The following is a 21,947-nucleotide window of genomic DNA, read 5'->3' on the forward strand; positions in this document are numbered from 1 at the left end:
AACAATATAAGCTCCATTATCACACATGCTACAAATTTTCACTTCAAAAAATAATGAGTGATATAATAATAAACACTACGTTGACTGGATAATCAAGTCCATGGAGGTGTTTGAGGTATTGAACGAGTACTGTTATTCTCACTCTACTTTAGATCTAAATACCGAAACATGAAGGAATGAATGAATAAACCAGATATATTTATCTTGAGAGAATTTTCATCGTCGACCCTTGGTTGATTCTGCTACATACTACGTTATATGGCTGATGGAACTGCGAATAGTCTTAAAGTACTTCAGATAAAAGACTTGAGGAGTTATTAACTGGTAGAGATCGATTGACAACAAAAATCAATTCAGTTTTTTGTGTCTCCTTGTATTTTATGCTAGTTGATATGGTTCAATGTTTGTACATATTTTTAAATTCAGTTGTTGCTTCCATTTCAAATAAAAAAGTGTAACTGTCTCCATGAGTTATTAAAGTAAAAAAAACATCTTGGAACATTATTAACCTACCCAAAACACTAGCTTTGACACTAGATTAATGATCATAGCACTCGATGCCATTGACAACGAAAATAAAGTCGATGACTAATGACAGTTAACAAATAACCTAACCTAAAACATCTTGAATTTGGTTTATGTATTTTCATAAAAAAATGTTTAAAATAACTTTATGCTTCCTATTCATTTATTTCACTGTAGCTCGGACTGTGAGTACCCCAAAAATAAAATGATCTGTCCTCATTGTGTCTTTATTTTTAGAGTAACCTAGAACATGATGGATCTGCTTTCATTAAACTGCAGCACTCCCTAATATTCGATATAAATCCTGTATGGACTGAAAGGGGAAACATATCAATACAAAGTTTACGTCTGGGTCAAGCCATTGTTAATCAAAAACCTTTAACTCTTGAAGTGCAAAAGAAGTTACAGGTAATTAAAAGTAATTTTGTATGGTGGCTAAGTCTATGATGGTGGTCTTGTCATTTATTGTTGAATTCAAGTGTCCATATTTTAGTTTAACTATTTAAGGTTTTCCAAGCTGGCAAAAATTAATTTTTCAGGATTTAGCAGCAAGAAATAGTTTTTACCAGATAAAATCAACAGTTACAGATAATGATGGTTCGGAAAGATCATTTATATCAACAGTCAAAGCTGTAAGTACACATATTTCTGAAATAGTTTTTTCGGTGATGTGATAGACAAAGGAGTTTTCAAAGTCAAAATGAAAATCTTGCTTGCTAAAAATATGATTTGCGATACAAAAAAATTATTGTTTACAGTTTGTCTGAAAATTACAAATGCCATTTTTCACAAGAGTACACCTACCAAAATTTCAAGTGGAATGTAAATTTAAAAGCAAAAGTTGTTGCTATAAAAACTATTTCAAACAATTTTCTTGAATAGCATTATGCAAAAATTTGAATTTCAATGTTTTAGACATCCTGTACACAATTTTGTTTTTTATTGCATCAACAATAGTACTTTTTTAGCCAGCAAAAATTTTTAGAAACATTGTGTTACCTTCAGAAAAGGAAATTTTTGTTCCGTTTTTCTTCTTGTTTACGACATTGTTAGACATACTTACAAAAGGTCTTTGATGAGAGATGTGTGTTTTTAACTCTTTCCATTTCAGTGTATGCTAGCTGAATCTGAGCTGGATGACAGACTATCTGTGTCTTTGGACTACATGGGTAGGATCATAGGAGTGTCTTTAATTGTAGCATCGAAATCTACATGCGAAGGGGCAATAGTACCATTAGAAAAGCTGAAAACGTTCTCCACAAGTGTTTACGTACGACACTCTGAAACTGGGCCTATGTGAGTCTCAAAAACTACTGATTCAAGATCAACTTTGGCATATATTCTAATTTATTTTACAGACCAGATACTGCTACTTTCATCCAAAAACTAGAACGAGAAAGAGAAGCCAAAGAAAAAGGAGAAGGCAAAGATAACAGATCATTTTTAGCAAAATATGTAAGTATCTATTTCAGAAGCAACATGTTTGGTTTGTTAGGTAACAAGTTATAATTACAATATTCATGAAGTTAGAAGATGAACCCAGTATTCATTAATAGGAAGGGTTACATAATGTCAGACATTTTAGCCTCTGTGTTTTTGACATCATTCTAGCAAAAAATAACTCTATATTGGAACGGATATGGAATGTTTCCAGTTTATTTCATAACATAATCCATTTTTTCAGTATATTGTTATAATCCCACCGACATTCCTGAATACAAAGTATACATCATAATAAAAGTGACCAAAACATTATCTATCATTAACACAGTAATTAGCCAATTTTTTTGCTTTACTAATCTATGGAATCTCACTTTTTCACTGCAAGTGTAAGTTGTGCAAGTGTTTTAACAATTTTTCAAACGAGTCGGATGCTCAGACACTGTTAGTATAAATTATATGAAATGCTTAGGAAATACTATGATCACTTATCTTGTGTCAATGAAGAAAATTATATAATACATGAATTATTCATAACCCACCATCAAAAATTTACTATTTAAACTACTGTTCAAAATTTTCTGTATTGCCAATGAATTTCCTCCAGTAACGTCATAAAATGCCTTTCACCTCCAGGTGCCCCTTTGCCTAAATTCAGCCCTATTTCGTAACCTCTCTTGTAAACTAACTCTGAGTGAACGAACCCAAGTATATGAGAAAAGAACCAACAACTTTTGGGATCATATTTGTAGCTTGGAACAGAATCAATCATGTACTTACTTCAACTATTTTGAATGAGCAACTATCCACTGAACCAGTACCATAAGGTTTTTCTTACACGCTAATGAAACTGAAATTTTTTTCATATCATTGCATTGAAACTAAGCTCAACTTGATTGTTTTTTTCCAAGTCATCGATATTTTCATTATTCTGTCATTCAAAATAAATATTGTTATAATTTTTTTTTCAGTGGATGTATATAGTTCCTTTACTGATTTTCATGGCCATATCTTCAGCAGCCAATCCTGATTCGACTCAGACTCAATAAAATAGTTTCTGATTAGTTGCGTGGATGTAATTTATTAATAAAATTGTTATTCTTTCATGTGTTTTTCAATTGAGAATAGATCACAAATGTATTAATTTCAGAAGAAAATAAAACATTATTGTTGTACCAAATATACAGGCATCTGCAGAATTAGTGCATTAAATAAAAATTCTATGGAAGGTTTTAGGAATGAAGTACATATATCTTAATCTTCCATAGAATCAATCACCACAAAAAAATTTAGTGGAGAATCATTTTTGGGAAAGGTTTTGGATTTCTACTTCTTCATCTTTATACAAAAAGAAATGTAATCACAAACCATTTACTCTAAGTGGTGTTCAGTCGGCACTGATTTATCTTAAAAATTAAAGAAATGAAACGTTATTTCAAAATTCAAACATAAACAAAATGAACATTAAATTAACAAACTCAAAATAAACTCTCAGTTAACAATGTAAATCAGATTGCAATATTATAACAATGTACATATTGAACAATCACTATATTATCGATGTCTATTGAGTGATTCTACTGTGAATTGCGAGTGATTTATGATTCGATTATCAAAATAATTCGATTATGCACATTACAAAGTTTCCTAGATTGAAGACATCTGTCAGAAATTTTCTGATGAATTTAAGAACTCGCCTGAATATACAAGGTAGCCAATATAAGAAAAATACATACGCTCCAAACAAGAATATCTTTATGAGATAGTCGAGTGCAAATTTACGAAATTTGAGTGTTTTGGTTGATTCATGTTATAGAACTGATGGAAAATTGAAAATACTTTCGTAAACGTGACTATAAAAATCTTAAAATCTGTTTTTTTCCGTTAACCAGCTGTCGCCCCCCTACGAACGACATCTCTCAAAAGTCAAAACTTGAGCGAGCTAAGAACTACGAAGGTCTTATCTTTCAACGTGTAATTTTTGAAACCTCTACAATATGTAGGAGGCAGTTTTGTTTTACCGTTTGATTTGGTTCTAATATATCAGATAGATGTTGTATCTGAATTATTTACTTTTTTACTTTCTTGTAGATCAATTTTGATATTGATGTGAAAGGTCTTCAAATGTTGATTCATCTCTTTGATGTGAATAATTTTGGTGACTCAGGAAATTAAAATAACAGGACGATATCTAGTATTATTATTTAGTCTAGAAGCGATTTTTTAAGTTACTGCATTGAAGTTGAATAGTAACATTCAAGTTGACTGCTCAGATGACAGTTTTGTTTCATAGCGAATATTGAAAAACTTTTACAAACAAGGAGCTGTATTGAATCACAGAACTTATGATAAAAATGGTTTTTGATTTTCTACTTCTCCATCTTTGTACAAAAAAATGTGTGAAACTTCCAAACGATATGGAAGATCTAAAATATAAGTTAGGTTGTTATAAACTGTGACATTCTATATCAAAAAATGAATATTCTGTATTTAAGGTGTTCTGTGCCCTCTCTACAAATTTTTAGGGAATTTGATTTCTTACCAAGTTGTAACTTTTATATTAGCTAGTTGGATACACTGTCAACTTAAGTTCTTTTGGTAAAACACGTTGCGGAGTTCATGTGAAAATGAGGTTTGTCGTTGGTTTTATTAAATTTTTCAAGTATTTCGTATAAATAATACGAATATTTTTTAATTAAATTTCCTTATTGTTCACCGATATTATTTTGGCGTTAATATATCTTCTAATCTTTGTTTTGTCAACTTCATAATGTTTCACCACATGGTGATCGCCATTAATATCATTTATATTTCCTTTCCAGTTCCTTGAAGCTACAGAAGAGGCTCGCCGCCTCGGTTATGCGATGTGGCAAAAAGAAAGTATGGTTGGATCCTAATGAAATTAATGAAATCGCTAACACCAACTCAAGTAAATATTTTATATTGCTCTTTGGAGGTGCATTTTTTAATCACTGTTTCATTCAACAGGGCAAAACATCCGTAAGTTGATCAAAGATGGTCTCATAATCAAGAAACCAGTAGCAGTGCATTCCCGTGCTCGAGTACGCAAAAACACAGAAGCCCGCAGGAAGGGAAGACATTGCGGTTTCGGTAAAAGGAAGGGTACAGCAAATGCTCGAATGCCCCAGAAGGTAATATTGCACAAGTTTAATATTTCTGTGTAAATATCCTATTTTATGATCTTTACTGCTAATTTATATCGAAATGTTTATTGCCACAATTACGATTGAAGTTCTTAGAAACATTCTGGCACAAATCAGGCTTGTCAAAATATATTGTTGATAAATGAATCAGAAAATGTTTGTTTTAAGGATGTCGGAACATACATACAAAAAGTGTAACAATTTTTACATATAAGTACAGTTTATTTGAAGAATTGCGGATATTCAATCAATGGGCAGATTCTGACCAAACCTTGTCATGTTTCTTGCTTACACTCAGTGTGAATTCCTTTAAAATATTCGAATCTGAAATATAGCGAATGCATATTTATTACCATTGAAACTTTGTTACCATTTTCGGGTCTTTTGTTTTCATTAGTAAATATCGGGTAGTCTGAAGAGTTCTGTAATTTTGTGTAAACAGTTTAATTATGGATAATCCAATGAAGGTAACAAATTCACTATTATCGAGAATCTGTAATGATAAAGTAAAGGAAAAGGAAAAAATCTTTGCAATGAAAACTGAAAATTACAAATTGTTGTGCAATATTTATAACCTAAATGAGTAATTTTAAATAAAGTACATATTATCTATCAATCAAAATACATTTAAGACTTTTACTTAGTCTCAGTAATCATATCAGGAATTGAGTCATTAATAATCCATGGATAATCAGTGAATTGGGGCAAATGATGGTATGTCAAGCTCATGATCTCAAGATTATATGTTCAAACCCTGTTTTGACCAGATGTTTTTCTCAGGATAATTTTTCTATTTGAAGTTGAGTTGATTGTGCAACATTATATGGTTGATAAGACTGTGAATAGCCATAATGCTCTCTAGATGGTTCGCAGAGTTCTCAACATTATTTATCCAGAACATGAAACTAATGGCCATAGAACTTGATGCCGTTGATGAAAAAAGGAAAAGGGATAAAACGAAGGTTGCAGATCGGTGCTCCCTCTTGAACAATTCACTTTGAAAGTTTTGTTTGAATCTTCAAAACATAATTTTTGTAAAAAGTTTTCTATTACTAATCTCTATTATATATCAAACAATTTCAACTTTTTATGTGATTTTAAGAAAATCAAAATTTCCAATATCCTTTTAAGCTTGACATAAGGAAGTGATTTCAATTTGGAGTTATACTTTCATCAAATTGAAATAACTATGATAGACAAACAATTTATTTTATCATGAACTTCTGGGAAAATGATTCTAAAATACAATTCATGAAATTATAAAAAAGCAATAAATATTAATTGATGCTCCGGGGCGACTTCATTGATTCCACTGGCCCATGTGTTTTTCAGCTGCAGGAAAACCCGGAAACACCTGCAGCACCACATCATCTGAAGATCTTTATCTGCCAATATCCTCTCTCTCATAAAACAAAATTTAGGGTGTCTTCAGAGGCTCTACGAAATTCAATGCATCGCCAGAACACCTAGTGACATGACTATCATCAAACTTTAACCAGTCCGTTTTGTCTTTGACCAAGGCGTAATAATGACCAGATTCAATACCAGAACCACAGTGAACAATGACTGCATGAAGATTATAATATTGGTCTGCTAGATTGAAGTGTTCATCTATTTCGAACCTTCGTAAGAGTTTGGTGCCTTGGCCAGAGGTTGAGTCATGTTTGAAGATCATCGGTGTTATTATTAGATTGACTGGTGCCTCAGCTATACTTGTTCTCTTATAACAGTCAGTTAGTTTGGCGCATATTTGGCAATACAGTCGATCATCACCTGTTAAAAGTTCCATTTTCAGTTGATTTAACAACAAGCTTTGCGCGGACTGGTTATTAGTTATATTAGAAAATTCTAGTTGGTATGATGTGACATTCAGGTAAAAATGCCAAAAATTGTAAAAATTTTCAATTTTCAAAAAAAGTAATCAAACTATAATACCTCTACTTGCATGAATCGCAAGTCAAATTTCACATATTTTTTGTTTATAGATATTTCATATGAATATTTCACTAGCCTGCATTTTTTGTGACGGCATCAACAACTATGGTTATTAGTCTCTTGTTCTGGGTACGATATGTTTATAATTCCTCAAGCCACCTAGGTATCATCATGGCTGTTCACAGTTACATTAAGAGTGAATAATGTATCTGAATCAATTCATCTAACTGTGTAAATTCTCACGAGAAATATATCTGGAAAAAAGCTGATTCGAAGTCAAAATCTTTGAAATATGATCTGAGCACTGCCGTGTCAGTTTGTCACTCACTGTGATTACTGGATGTATAAAACACGTTTTGTCTTTTTTACAAAAGAAATCTCAATAAATGCAGATGTAGGAACAGTCTAATTTTTTTTGTTTTTGAAATATCACCAAAAATTAACAAATCATTTTATTATTTCTGAGGAATGTTCACAAAGGGATATCGTTTATTCATTCTTCACACGAATACCTGATTTTTTAACTATAAACTTTGAGCAATACCAATCGAGCAACCAGCAATGGATAAAACTACTCGTCTTATAGAATTGTGGTTTTGTTATGCTGTTTGCTCTCATGATATTGCTAAGTAAAGAAGTTATTGTTGAAAAGTAAAAATTTTATGAAATTATCAGGTTTTTCGGTATTAACTTCAAAAATACTTTTGTATGTTTACTTTTCAAAATAGAGAATTTTTTACCAAATCTAAATTTCCACAAAATTGATTATTCAAAATAGGGTTCTTCCTAATCAATATGTATAATTGGAGTTTTACTGTAAATTTTTTCTTCTGATTTATGAATCTTCTTTTTTGTATTTCAGGAATTATGGATTCAGCGCATGAGAGTTTTGAGACGTCTCTTGAAAAAATACCGAGAAGCCAAAAAGATCGACAGGCATCTGTACCATGCCCTTTACATGAAAGCAAAGGGTAACGTATTCAAGAACAAGAGAGTCCTCATGGAATACATCCATAAGAAGAAGGCAGAGAAGGCCCGTGCCAAGATGTTGGCAGACCAAGCCAATGCCAGGAGATTGAAGGTAAAACAAGCACGTGAACGTCGTGAAGAACGTATCGCTACCAAGAAACAGGAAGTTCTACAGAATTACCAGCGGGAAGATGAAGCCCAAGCTGCTAAGAAATAAGTTTATTTTTATGGTAATGACAAATAAAGTTTGAAATTACTTGATGTGTATTTTATTTCAAACTCCTTACATCACATTTTTTTGTACCAATAAAGTACAATCTAATTAAAATTCTGCTCATTCGTCAGAAATAAAGCACTTTCTCCCTACCTGTGTTTTGCGTATTATTATGCCATCACCACATTACTAAAATTTGTAACTTTATCATCAGACTACTAGAAACTGATGGCCTTAGTTTAAGTTTAAGATGCATCTTTTAGTTCAATAAGGGTTTACAAAGTTAAAATAATCTTGCAATTTTGGTATATCTCAAAAACGAAACCATTTTCAGAATTTACGGTAATTCAGCTAATTTTTTAGTTTTGCTAGAAGCCGTTACTTGGACTAGGTATGAAACGATGTGACTACAAAGGAATGTTACGTCTTCCCAGTTTTATTATTCCATTGTTGAAAGCTGCTGTTGTATCCGTTTTTTCCTTTTAGCAGAATGATGGCGAGTTTGTGCAACATCTTATGAACTAAGAGTTCGAAAATAACAAATTAATGAGAACGTTTATGGAAACTTCATTAAGACTACAAACTGACCAAAGAATTGGCCAGCATTCAACAAATAACTAGGAGCTTATGTCAAACTGAAATAAGAGTTCGCCAAATTGAAATATTTACAGCCGTTATATTAGAAAATCATTTACCCGAGAAATTTCGAAACAATTATTATTTTTATGAAATTATTTTCATTAGTATAGTATAATCTTTGTATTATAATCTATATACCTACAAAGCTATTATATAGTAATAGTATAATATACACAAAAGTAAAATATAAAATGAAAAGTAGTGGTTATGTTAACATTTAACATGTGCATATTTCGAACACTTTTTTTTAGATACACCTAGTCTTAGTTATTAGGTTTGGTTCTTACGTAATGTGGCATAAACTCGCTATAACATCGCAGGTGGGATTCATTAGATGTGATTCTGTGCGCACAATGCACAATCCACCATTAGTGTATAATTAAGATATGTTGATCAAGCCAAAAAACTAGTTAGCAAAGGGTTACTATAAAAAATATATCTATTAATTAAGTAAAAATGGAAGCAAATGAATCAAATGTCTTTTTATTCTACAAACTTTGTATTTAGATTATGGAGAATTGAATTTTATTACTTCATCCACGAAAAAATTTCTCTAGTGACTAACAGGTGGCCACATTGTATTTGTCGATCAGACCAGGGGTTCTCAAACTTTTTTAGACACCGTACCCCTTTTTTCAAAAAAAAATCCGGGTCCCCTTCACAGTTAGTAAAATAGCTAAAATACCTATATGTCGGAGAATGATCCGAGTTGTCAGCCTTTTATTTTGTATAGTTTTAACACGAGTAACTCAATTAATTGTCATGTTTAAATAAAAACAAAGATATATTGCTTACATACATTTTATTACATTATTTTATTACATACATTTTATTACAATAAAAACACACAAACCTTAAAAAACAAAAAGCTCTTACTTTAAAAGAAATTATATAGTGAGAAGGGTGAGCTTGTTTCTGTTTGCACAGTTCATCAATATTAGGTTCCAACTTGGTTAAATATAATTTTAAATCATCTTCAACATTTAATTTTTTTCTATATTTACTCTTAAGATATGTTAAACTTGAAAAACCTCTTTCACATAAATAAGTGGTGGAAAACCCAACAAGAAATTTAACAGCATTGATAGACAGTTCTTTGTGTTCCTTTCAAACACCGATCCAGAAACTCAACAATGTATTACCAGAACTCAAATATTTGTTTTTCAATGTGGGATCAGACGAAACTTCAATGAGCTGCTCCTTTTCAACAATAGTCAGGTTAGTGTCCGTAGCATCAACAACAAAGGGGTCACGTATCCATTCATAATGTTTTTCCAAAGGTGGAAAGTACTCTCTTATCCGGATCTGCAGTGCATTCAGGTGCTGGCCCATTTGAGTTTAGTAAAATCAGATAGGTTTGTCTCATTATCTTGCAAAAATTTGGGCAATCTTTCAAAAGGCTCAGAGTTGCTTTTTTGTACTTCATTTTCCCAGAGATTGATCTTTTTACCATTGCATCAGTTTTCTTTGCTACATAAAAAATATCAGAAATGCTACCCTGCATGGACAAATTCCAGATATTTAGTTTTTCAAAAATATCACTTAAATATGCCAGCTTCAAAAGCCAATCAAATTCAGTAGGTACTGAAGACAAATGCGATTTGTGTTCGATAAAAATAAAGTAATTCTTTGTGGAGTTCAAACACACTAGACAAAACATTTCTCCGTGAAAGCCATCGTACTTCAGTATGAAGCAATAAGTTCTCATGTAGGCTCCCCATATCTTGGCATAGAATTTTAAAGTAGCGAGGTTTTGTGGCCTAGTTTTGATGAAATTCACAACTTTTACACTCTGATCAAGGATCTCTTGAAGTTCCTTAGGGAGGTGCTTAGCCGCCAAAGCCTCTCGGTGAAGGACACAATGAGTGAACTTACAGTCAGTTGAAAAAATATGGCCTACCAGCCCTATGATGTGACCGCTTATAGTTCTGCACCATCCATACACACCGACACACAGTTTTTCCACTCGAGCTGGTTTTCAGAAAAATAAAGAATCTTAAAAAACTTTCGCGTACCCCCAAGGGGTAAGCGTACCACAGTTTGAGAACAACTGGATTAGACAATGCCAATGCCATTGTCTAAAGATTTAATAATGTCAAGGAATAGATGTCTAAAAATAACGTTTCGTGAATGTTTGTTTAATCCCCTCTGTGAAGTATTTTGCGAAAACACTCAATCTAGTTGAACACCAGGGTTTCTGTGCATCGTTGATGAATTCATTTGATCATTCCTTGGACTTATCGGAGAATTTAAAAACTTGTCTTTTATTGAGAATCAATTATAAGTGTGAACTTTGACTATTGATAAACAGAGGGCACTAGCAGTTTACAAAAATGAAGGACGAGAAGTTTCTCAGCCTGGGCCAAGGGCGGAACCAGGATTTTGTATAAGAAGGATTTGCACCTCACATGATTTTGTTTCAAGGAGACTGGGGCGTTTGAACTTGGAACACAGCCATTGTAAGATTTGGGATTTGGACTATGGATAAAACATGTATCTAATATGGTCCGAAAGTAATCAAAATTGTGTTTATGCTGTCCAAAACTAATCGCCTCTGTCATATTCCTGAAAAAGTGTTGACATTCAAATTATGGTTTCATGAAAAATGGTTGACCAAACAGGCAAATGGGCGGTTACTCACTGTTCTAATTTTTCGTGATGATGTGTTTTGAAAGTAACCATTTCATAGTCTTTCAGGTAACCAACCACTGCCAAAAATTTCCGGTGAATACCAATAAGAAGTGGGCTACTCTGAACTATACAGTGTTGCCACACAGCGCTCTCTCTTTGTATGGCCGTTGTTTCCCCCTCGGGCGCATATTTGACCAATTTCTTTCTGTTAACAATGGACGATTCTAGTACCCCTATTCAGTGTTGCCACTATAAAATTTTCGGGTCTAAATCGACTGACATTTTCTAGGCCTTTTTTGGAATAATTCAAAGCCGGAACAGATAGAATTTTTAATTTTATAGATTTCTGGATATATGAATCGAAGTATTAAAGTTGTTATGGACAAAAATAAAAATTTTTAGGGAATTTTAGGTTTGTACGTTGTTTAATAGTGGTAATAATGTCTTTTTACCGTCACATGTCATGTACCATATGAAATTTTATTGTTTTATTCACTTATTGTTCATTGTATTCACTTATTGTGCATTGTATTCAGTAGAACAGGATCGTTCTGATAGAAAAAGTCTAACCATCTTTGGAGTTCTGCAACTTAATGGTCTTCAATCAATAAATTGTCTTTCAATAGGGTACCTGGAACATCCTCTGGTAATAATAATGGCATGGAAAAAGTATCATACAACACCTACAGAATACACTATCAAAACGTAACTACTCGGCAAAAACAACCTGAACACTGAAATGCTGTTTGTGACCACATGTAAACATATATAGGTGACAGGTTTTGAACAATTGAACAACCTAAAAAGTAAAATTCCCTAGGGTTTTTTTTTTTTGTTCATATCAATTTTAATACTTCGATTCATATATCCGGGAATATCCAGGAATCTATAAAATTACAAATTCTATCTGTTCCGACTTTGAATTATTCAAAAAAATGACTAGAAAATGTCAGTCGATTTAGACTCGATAATTTTATAGTGGCAATACTGAATAGGGGTACTGGAATCGTCCATTGACGAGAGTTTTCGTGGGGTGCCGCATCAGTCTTGCTCGAGGCAATGCTACCACCTCTTAGTTTTTTCACACATTTTTTGTTCCTTTAAAAACAGCAATTTTTTAAATTCGTCTCCTCTTCGGAAACCTTTTGTTTTTGCAATGTCTAATTGTATATTTTTGTGTGATTACCGTCAAGTTCAAAACGTTTATTAACAATTTTGGTTATAATTAGTATTATTACATGAGATTGTGAGGAGCCCTGTCATAGGCTCATGGCTCTTCAGAGGTATAATGACTGTATTCAAAAATATATTTTGCCTATATGAAAAATTCTCCGTGTGCCTAATATGTGCCTAGAATATATTTGGAAGGATAGGTAATTCAACATATTTAGAGAGGGATCATATATTACGTTAATTTTTAATATTCATTTTACAAGGTATTACATTCACAACTTTTTGACAGAAAATATTGTACAGAAATTCAAATATTAATTTTTGGAAAGTCACTTAAAATATATATGAAACATGGTGAGGTACAGTCGAATAATCTAATAGGGTCAATTCTAGTACAAAGAATTTTATAAAAATAAATATAAAAAATACAAATCAAGTATAGCAATAAATAGATAACCTATCAAACAAATATTTACACTGAATTCACTAACTATTTTTACATTTTGTAATGTTATTCGCGTTTTATATACAGATAATCAGTACTTTTCAGGGTAACCATTGCAGCATCCGGAACTGTGAGCTGTTTCAAGTAGAGTAGAACAAGAATATAGATAAATTGTCACCCAAATCGTTATTCAACACATTTCATATTATCATTATTAATGTTTTCTACTCTCCACATTATTTTTTTATACACTCTGCGATTTTTAGAAAAAAAAGTAGTTATGAAAACTGTCAATCTTTCCAGTGACAATGATAATTAAGAAATGATTCACTTTCATAGTGTCATTCGGCAGACTTTGACATACCTGTAGGTATGTGAAAATTTGTTTTCTTTTGTTTCAGCTATGCTTCAATAAGAAATTTTTAGTCGAAGTGGATTTTTTTAGAAGTTTTATAGTTATCACTATATATAGGTTCAACCAATTTGAATAAACAGGTCTGACGAAGTCACAACTTTCTTGTGGTAAAATAAAATTGCTGCAATATAAATGAAGTTTAGCGTAGACTCTTGATATTGTGATGGATTTAAAAATGGAAACTATGTTGAAAATAGATGATGAAAACATTCTAGCACTGAATGCTACTTTTTCCTTGGAAAAAATTCAGAATAAAAAGTTTTTTAAGATTACTATTAGTACCTAGTACTGCATAACATAAGATAAGTATGGCAATTTTACAAGTTATCTAAAAATAACGGCCTTGGGAAAATTGAAATGAGTATTTAGCAGTTTTTGTGGGCTACTAACTCACAAAATGTTTTATAATTCACATTCACATCAATTTAGAAACTTATTTTTTGACATGATATGAATTCAAAAAATTCAATACAGTTCTTTAGGTATTTTGGCAAACCATCAAATATTTTACTTTTAGTATCTATTGTATCTCTGTAGTGAACATTGATTTCAAATATATAGTATCATTTTATTTCAAAATGATGAACAAACTGTGCTATACCTATCTTTATTGAAGTTCCAGTTGTCCTAAGCCAATCAAAAGCAATTTGTTCAAGCCTTTAACTCCAACATATCTATTTGATGGACATTTGAAAAGACATGTCTTCATGATTCACTTGCCTGAGCCATACTTATTCCAAGCACACATGTTGAGTGTTAATTAATTTCACATAATATTTTTAAGGACGTGTAAATTATTCTCACTTCAGTGCAAAAATACTTCCTTTGTCCCTGAAATTTTCAATCTTCCATTTGGAGTACATAAACGAAAATTTCTAACCTCAAATTACAGTAAAGATCATTTTCTGTTTCCGTTGAAAGTGTCTACTAGCTAACTGATAGTTGAGATTAGCTGAGAGCTAGATTCGCATCATCATATCAAGTTTTAGCTGAGAGTTTCCAAAATATCAACTGATATTTTTTTTGGTGTACTGGTAACACTGATATTCAACAAAAGATGGAGATTTGGTGTTGTATGGTTGGCATCCTTATCCAAATGAAAAATGTCAGGAATTCCCCATTTCTAGCAGCGGTTTCTCCGGAAAATTCGGTAGAAATACCAAATGACTGAGAACCGTTTTTGAGATGCAAGCAATATACCTTTCCATATTTGAACTTTTAGTAATCGAATTAGGTATAAACCTCAAAACCTTTCAGCTTAGAGTTGACAAAAGTTCAGAACTGCCTGTTAGAGGACAGTCCAATTTAGTTAATTAGCAGCTTGAGCTGCACTAACTCTCAGTTTAGGCTCCTGAGATATTATATTGACGTGAAACCTCAATTTGAAATAATTTCCCAAAATTTCCCAAAAAATCGCAGAAGTAACATTCTTCAAATTCACGTAGAGAACAGAACAAGTATATTCGAATTGTCATAACTATGAGTCCATAAAAGAGTCACTTCCTGGTTCTTTCCTCTCAGACTAGAAACAAATTGTCCATTTACTTAAAACTTATAATACTTTAATAGTTGAAAACTCGAAAACGAACACATACGAAATGGAATGCCTGGGAATCAGCAGAGCTGCAAGTACAAAAGCACTCAAGCCTTCAGTACTACATAACCTGCAAAGTACTCTAGTCCTTGGTTTCAGTACACTGTTGACACTGCAAGTACTTTCCAATTATAAGCACCTACAGGATACTGCCGAGTATCGTACTTCAGGTCTGAGTACCTCAGCTCTGGTAATCGAGTAGTCCATACGGCCAACGAAACACACCACGAACATAGTCACCTTTGGTATCAACGGAAAATCAAACGGCTATAACATGCACTAGTGAACGTTTTCAAGTCTTGTGATGGGCTTTCCGACGCTTTTTCTTGTTGTTTTTCTTGACGTTGTGACTGCTCATTACTTCGCAACTGCAGCCGCTTCTGACCTTGATGTAGTCGAGGGTGTAAGTCGCCCCGCTGCTGTCGTGGGTCGGAAAGAGGGGGTAGTTTTTGGTCCGGTGGCTCGGGGTGTCTTTCACCAGGGCGTAGGTATAGCTGTGCTTCTGGACGCACCTGGATAGATGGTGGAGCTTTTTCTGGATGAATTTGCAAGGTTTGTCTAGGACGTTCAGATCACACGACAGTTCGTAGAACCTGGAATTGGAGAAGAACAAAATAAATATAAATGAATAGTTGCACAAGTTTGAACTCGGAATAGTTGAGAGGAGAGGAGATTTGGAACTGTTTAGACAGGATTCTTGGAATGTGGAGTGACTGTAAAGAACTGCATCACAAGTGAAATGATTAAACTCAGAGAAAAAGTATTTTGAGAGTACAGAAACGAAAAATACTATGCCAAAGTTTCCAACAGGAACAACTTCGAAATTAATTATTATATCAACCAATGGTAGAAATGATTTGATTCAATGCTAAGTGCCACTTTCATCAGAACAGAGCTATCGGCTCGTTACCTGACTGACAGTTAGGTAAGGGAGGTTACTTTAACGGATAGATTGACAGCATTTCTTTCACCAGCCTTTATTGTCAGTTAGAGAAGAAGCAGTTAGCTAATTGTGAGGCGTTGCCATTTAAGCGAGAGTTCTTCGTTCCGTGGTCATTAAATATCTGACTGGCAGTGAAAGAAGCAGAGTGCACAGTGACAGTTAGAGAATTAGGGAGGATGATTTAAACCTTGGTGAATGTTCTAAACAAAAACGTACGAGAGCCCCAAATTTTACGAAGTCTGAAAAAACCCTTTTCACGGAGCTGCTACATGAGTACTCAAAATTAATTGAACGCAAGAAAACAGACGCTATGAGCAATGCTGAAAAGACTAGAAACTGGTCAGAACTATGTGATGAGTTCAATTTGAGGAGTTCCTTAAATCATCGTGGTGTTCAAAATCTACAGAGTAGATAGGATGCTAGAAAACCAGCTGCGCATCAGCGTGCTGAGAATATTGAAACCGGTAAATACTTTTTTTTAAATTGCGTTACGTTGTATAACTTGTTTATAATTGTTCCTTCATTGTTTTTAGGACGAGGGCCTAGGAGTTCGGAAGAAGATCCCTCAGAAATAGATTTGAAAGTATTAGATATTATAAAGATGGCAGGCACAGGAATTGAGACACAATTTGGAGGTGACACAGAAAGTCTTCGTTCAGAAATTGAAGTTCATGTAATTAATCACACTAAAATCATACTAGATACACAAACTATTGATATGGCAAGTTTTATAATTTGTGTGTAGCTTTAATTTGCTGGAGTCTGTATTTGTATTACAGAAGAGAGCTATACTATACTTGTGCAAAGCTAAACCACGTGACTCATGCAGGCAACTGTTTAAAGATAAAAAAAAATGACGGTTGTAGCTTTTTTCATTCTGGAGACAGTGTGTTTGATTAAAAAACATCTTGTGAAACTTGAGGTTACCACCCATCACTATACAACTCGTCAGAGCGTACAAGAAAATTTGAAATTACCTATTCCTAGCAACTCTCTGGTCAAGGACTCCTTATTTTACAATGGTGTGAAGATGTATAACCATCTGACGAGTTACACTAAAGAGATAAATATTGATACCAATAAGTACAGAAAAATGATTGAAGAAATTTTGAGTGGTAGACCCTATTGCAGTTTGACGAGTTTTATACCGATCATTTTTAACTTAGCATGTTTTATGTGTTTGTATGTTTCAACCATTGTTTGTGGTTTTTTATTTAGTGTTTTTATACTCAAGTTTACATTATATTCTATCTATATTTTTATATTCATATGACATTTATGTATTCTTTTATATTTATTTACTAACTTTGTCAACAAGTTTTTTCTTTGGACAATAAAGTATATATAAAAAAATCCATTAGTTAGTAATTAAAAATAACGCCGGCCGCCGCTGGCCGTCTTGGATCAATTGTGACGTGTGATGTTGATCTCGCTCAATTCGACTTGTGCGATGAGATCGTTGTATGTGTCGCGCCCCTTCGAGAATAATTCTACCGGCTTCGATAGACTTCTGGCGAATTCCCTATCGGTTTCGACTTACTTCGATCGATAGTCAAATCAAGTTTGGCGGACAGTGCGGTACAGACCGATATAATAAGGCGACAGTTATTTGAATATTATTTGAAGTGTTTGGTTGTATTAACAGTGAAATGAAGGTGCGTTTGATTATTGTACAGTGTAATCAATTATTGCCAAACCCATGGGGAAAACGTAACAATATTTTCAATATAATATACATTAATACTGTAGGAATTTCGCATAATAGTGTTTTTTATGCATTATTTATTTTCTCAATCTTCGAGGAAGATAGGTTACGCAATGATTTCGAATCAATTTTTGAAAAATATAAAGTTGAAATTAAATACTGAGGAAACAAAAACAAATGAATCGAAATTCTTTGGAAACCTACATTTACTTGTGTTCTGAATATGCTGTAAGTCATTTAAATAGAAATATTCAGAAAAAATACTTGATTTTCAGCCTGAAATAATCTATGTTTTAAAAACACTTTTTTCAAAATTGACAGTAGTATTTTTTGTTGACAATCTATTTTTATATGGTGTGGAAAAATAACATTACAATTGAAACATTTTTAAAATTACTGAAAAAACTTAATTCTCTGTTCTTATATAAATCATATTTTTAAATACCAATAAATTGGCAAAATGATTTTCGAATCACCAATTGAAATATTAATAATACCTTTGTCTGTAATTTTCATCCCTGTACAGCTCGACGTAGAGACCATCTTGGTTGGAACCTCCCATGGGTTCAACCATTTCCTCGATCATCGGACAACAGTCAATGGTTTCGTTAGACAATATCGATTCCGATTCGTGATGGTTTTTCTTGAAGTTTCTATTTTGGATGAGTTTGCTGTCGAACCCCATCATGTTTTGCAGAGGCCTGAAAAAAATATATACATGTCTATTCCAATCTTTCAAATTCCTGAAATTCTAATTGCTCCTACACACTCATCTTTTATGAACTCTTAGTTTAGTGTGCTCAATATGTGACAAACTACTGGTTTTTGAATATAATTTCAGTCTTATTACGATCCAACACTTAGATTGATTGAGATCTTAAGTGAGATGAAGAGTTAAGAGATAGTTGAAAACCAGAGCCCAAACATAACGCATTTAGCATATTCAACCCCAGACAGCACTGTTCCGACCCTCATAGGTCTCATCAGTGGTGCTAGGCTGAACCACACCACGGAGAATACTTCAAAGAACGTTCTCGAGCATTCGAACATTATATGAATCAACAAATCTTTCGAGATAAAATATGCATATGTGACCATATTTTTTCATATTGATAGCTTTAGTTACATATTACACTACTTGTGGCATTACAAGTGACTTATCATAAACAATACCTATTAACTATATAGGTACCACAGTCAACATACTTTTTGAAATATATTTAAAAACTGCTCAGAACCCAAAATTTTTCAAACTGCGTTTCATTTCGACTCCTTTTTTTTGTTCACCATATACAAAAAAATTAATCGATTAATTTTTTCTCTTTGGAAATCACAAACATGTTTGGGTTAATGCCAATAGCTGAATGCAGGCGCCACTAGCGACGTATGGCATGAATTCGTATGAGTATAGATATGATCTGTAGATTCTTCACCCTCCTGTCGATTACAATATTCATTTAAATTCTTCTTTCGTCCGGAATGATCTTCAACTCAACCGCATTGAAAGGAGGCATGCTTTGTAAGCCTACACATTGTGAATACATAGGTTTCGTTGTGAAAAATTTACGGGGGAGTTCCAAGAGAGCTTACCTATCTTCCTGGAAGTGCTTTCGTCGTGGACTGCGTCTAAAACGATGAAATTCGTAATAGGTGTCGTTGAAATACTCGTTAGAAGTGACTGGATGAACAACAGCGGCTAGACCAAGCACCTGGAAGAAAAAAAACTCATTTAAACGGAGAATAAGAAATTGTATAGTCTCTTTTTGGAATGTTCAGTTCCATATAAAATAAAAGAGCTATTGTTGAATCTGAGTCTTATTTTTGCTGTAGAATAATAATTCAGCCAAAACATTGATCGGTGGGAGTTAGAACTTTCCACGCAGTAATCGTGACAGTGATTCTAGAGCCCCATATGCCATATGACTCTGGGGGTATTATAACCGATATATCCTTTGCGAGGAATAATATGATCAGGGTGTAATGTCATCTAAAACCCATTTAGAAGAGTTTATTGGTCATAATTACTCCCCAGAGTCATCGGAAGCGCTCCTGTTGTTGACTCCGTGCGTTTGTGTTGTTTCCTGCTTTCGGCAAACAAGTATTGCCCATCCTCACACTTGGCTGCACCGCGTTGATGAGGCCAATAGACAGAAACACGTGTCCGCGGTTTGCCCCCCTGTTTGGAGTGTTGTATCCACGAATTTTTCATTTTTGATTTATATTATGCACACTCGATAAAATCACTCTAGAAGATAATTAATAGAAGATATAAAGCTTCAAATCCTTTTTGTAAAATTTAATATTGAAATACTGAAAATAAAGAAAAATTTGTTGCATCATTCAATATATATATATATATATATATATATATATATATATATATATATATATATATATATATATATATATATATATATATATATATATATATATATATATATATATATATGTATATTTATTTGACTACGGCAAGCAAAATTCCTACATTTTTTAAATAATTTTTCAATTAGCATTTCATATATCTATATGTACCCATACCTTTGTATATTTTTCACGTATAGTCAGTGGGCATACTTGAAGACTGGCTATAAATCAAATCATCTAAAAGAACAATTCGTTCAGGCCAGCCTCAACACCCTACACAGTAGGTTAATGGACTGACACCTATCAGAAAACAACTACTCCCCTGGCTAATACCACGAAGGGCGTTGGATTATATCCGACAGGTGTCAGTGCAGGATTCTTCACTGAAGTTATTCCTGCATATGCTGTTGGCGATACAACTGCCGCAATAGATTTTCAATTATTGGAACACACTTGCAGACCGGTTTCGGGCTGTTTGGCCACTCGTCAGTGCAAGGTAGTGTATATCATCAACATAAAGTCGATGATTTCCGATAATTGAAAATCGAATTCCGTCAGAGTATCATTCCTCGAACTAAGCTGAAGACTACAACAAACAACAGGTTTGTCGTCGCTCCATCTGCCTGTGAACGAGGTATTGTATATGCAAATATTGATTTTTATTTAAGCTTTGATTCCATAATTTCATTCATAAGTGACGTACTGTTCTTTGTAAATGATCATTGACCTACCATATATACGCTATGTATCATAAATGGTGAATAAATATTTTTATTATTATTTACGTTACTACATCATATTACATTTAATCAAATTTGTTCAGAGTTGTAAATGATTATCAGTTCGACATGAAATAAAAAACATTTTAACCAAATTGGATTGAGATAAGTACACTTTAATATGTGAAGATGTAGAATTTTCACTGAATATACGTATTTTTTGACAATTTTGGCAAATATTTGCTGCGAATCCATGATTACTTCATCGTAGGCATCTGTTCTAGGTATGACCTCGTTGATCATCAGCTCGTACAAGTTTGAACTTTTGACGGCTATAGTTCGTAGGGAAGTGACAGCCACTTAATGGAAAACAGATTTTAACAGTTTTTTTCACGAAACCACAACACAAGTTTGAATATATAATGAATTTTTCAGGTGTGTTCCTCAGGTACTTAAAATGGAGCATGCCTGAAGAAGAAAATCTCATAATTGCGGTTCTTAAAAAAAATCTGTTTAAAATCTGTTTTTCCGTTAACCAGCTGTCGCACCCCTACGAACGACAACCCTCAGAAGTCGAAACTTGTGCGAGCTAAGGATTAACGAGGTCTTACCTTTTAACGTGTGATTTCCTAACACGGGTTGGACGGTAGCAAGTGAAGATCGATCGTTCAGACTAGGGCTTGAACCACCGACCAACACGGCAGTCAATTCGAGTGAGTGAACAAAGCACCCACGACGAACCGCTTGGCTACCGACCGACCAACTCAACATGTTGCTTAAATGTTAATCAAATGAATCATTATTATCGTTTTTTATCAAGTATCGGCCAATTTCATATCATCCCTATTATTTTGAATAAATAAAGTTCACGAGAAACCACAAGAAACATTTTTTTCAAGATGAAAATAATTGAAATTTTCTTTATACTACTGATCATTATAAGGCGGCCAATGAATTTATCGCCCTAGCTATCTACGCCCATGGACAGTCTACGGAAAAATGCAAATAATGATTCAGCCAACTTTTTAATTAGAACAGTAAACAATCTGGTTTCGATAAAAAATAAACATAT

General features: G+C 33.3%; 3 protein-coding genes and 2 long non-coding RNA genes across 11 annotated transcripts in view; 2 read left to right on the plus strand and 3 right to left on the minus strand.

Annotated features, from left to right (window-relative positions):
- Positions 1 to 544: 544 nt before the first annotated feature.
- On the plus strand, positions 545 to 3,069 carry EMC10 (ER membrane protein complex subunit 10). The gene is made up of 6 exons (XM_023173640.2): positions 545 to 710; positions 763 to 933; positions 1,065 to 1,157; positions 1,637 to 1,821; positions 1,884 to 1,980; positions 2,937 to 3,069. The coding sequence occupies exons 1-6, from the start codon at positions 639 to 641 to the stop codon at positions 3,012 to 3,014; spliced, it is 696 nt and encodes a 231-aa protein (XP_023029408.1). The 5' UTR covers positions 545 to 638; the 3' UTR covers positions 3,015 to 3,069.
- Positions 3,070 to 4,466: 1,397 nt separating this feature from the next.
- On the plus strand, positions 4,467 to 8,289 carry LOC111517474 (ribosomal protein L19). The gene is made up of 4 exons (XM_023173652.2): positions 4,467 to 4,597; positions 4,788 to 4,894; positions 4,954 to 5,117; positions 7,927 to 8,289. The coding sequence occupies exons 1-4, from the start codon at positions 4,593 to 4,595 to the stop codon at positions 8,248 to 8,250; spliced, it is 600 nt and encodes a 199-aa protein (XP_023029420.1). The 5' UTR covers positions 4,467 to 4,592; the 3' UTR covers positions 8,251 to 8,289.
- A 2,842-nt stretch (positions 8,290 to 11,131) lies between these two features.
- Positions 11,132 to 11,754, minus strand: LOC141485712 (uncharacterized). Its single transcript, XR_012467371.1, has 2 exons — positions 11,528 to 11,754; positions 11,132 to 11,451 (listed from the first exon to the last, which is right to left on the minus strand). It is a non-coding gene; the product is annotated as an uncharacterized lncRNA (long non-coding RNA).
- A 169-nt stretch (positions 11,755 to 11,923) lies between these two features.
- Positions 11,924 to 12,296, minus strand: LOC111517483 (uncharacterized). The gene is made up of 2 exons (XR_002723830.2): positions 12,205 to 12,296; positions 11,924 to 12,148 (listed from the first exon to the last, which is right to left on the minus strand). It is a non-coding gene; the product is annotated as an uncharacterized lncRNA (long non-coding RNA).
- Positions 12,297 to 13,539: 1,243 nt separating this feature from the next.
- LOC111517492 (uncharacterized) overlaps positions 13,540 to 21,947 on the minus strand; it is a 297,412-nt gene continuing 289,004 nt past the window's right edge. For all 7 annotated transcript variants that reach the window (XM_074182893.1, XM_074182894.1, XM_074182897.1 and 4 more), the window contains 3 exons: positions 19,383 to 19,501; positions 18,290 to 18,493; positions 13,540 to 15,737 (listed from right to left, as the gene is read on the minus strand). In XM_074182893.1, the coding sequence (XP_074038994.1) occupies positions 15,437 to 15,737; positions 18,290 to 18,493; positions 19,383 to 19,501 (624 nt within the window). In that variant the 3' untranslated portion in view covers positions 13,540 to 15,436. The remainder of the gene's footprint in view (positions 15,738 to 18,289; positions 18,494 to 19,382; positions 19,502 to 21,947) is intronic.

This window comes from Leptinotarsa decemlineata, unplaced genomic scaffold (assembly GCF_025532065.1).
Source record: "Leptinotarsa decemlineata unplaced genomic scaffold, Ldec_3_MD MMD2_tig00026330_RagTag_RagTag, whole genome shotgun sequence".
In the NCBI taxonomy this organism is placed as follows: Eukaryota; Metazoa; Arthropoda; class Insecta; order Coleoptera; family Chrysomelidae; genus Leptinotarsa; species Leptinotarsa decemlineata.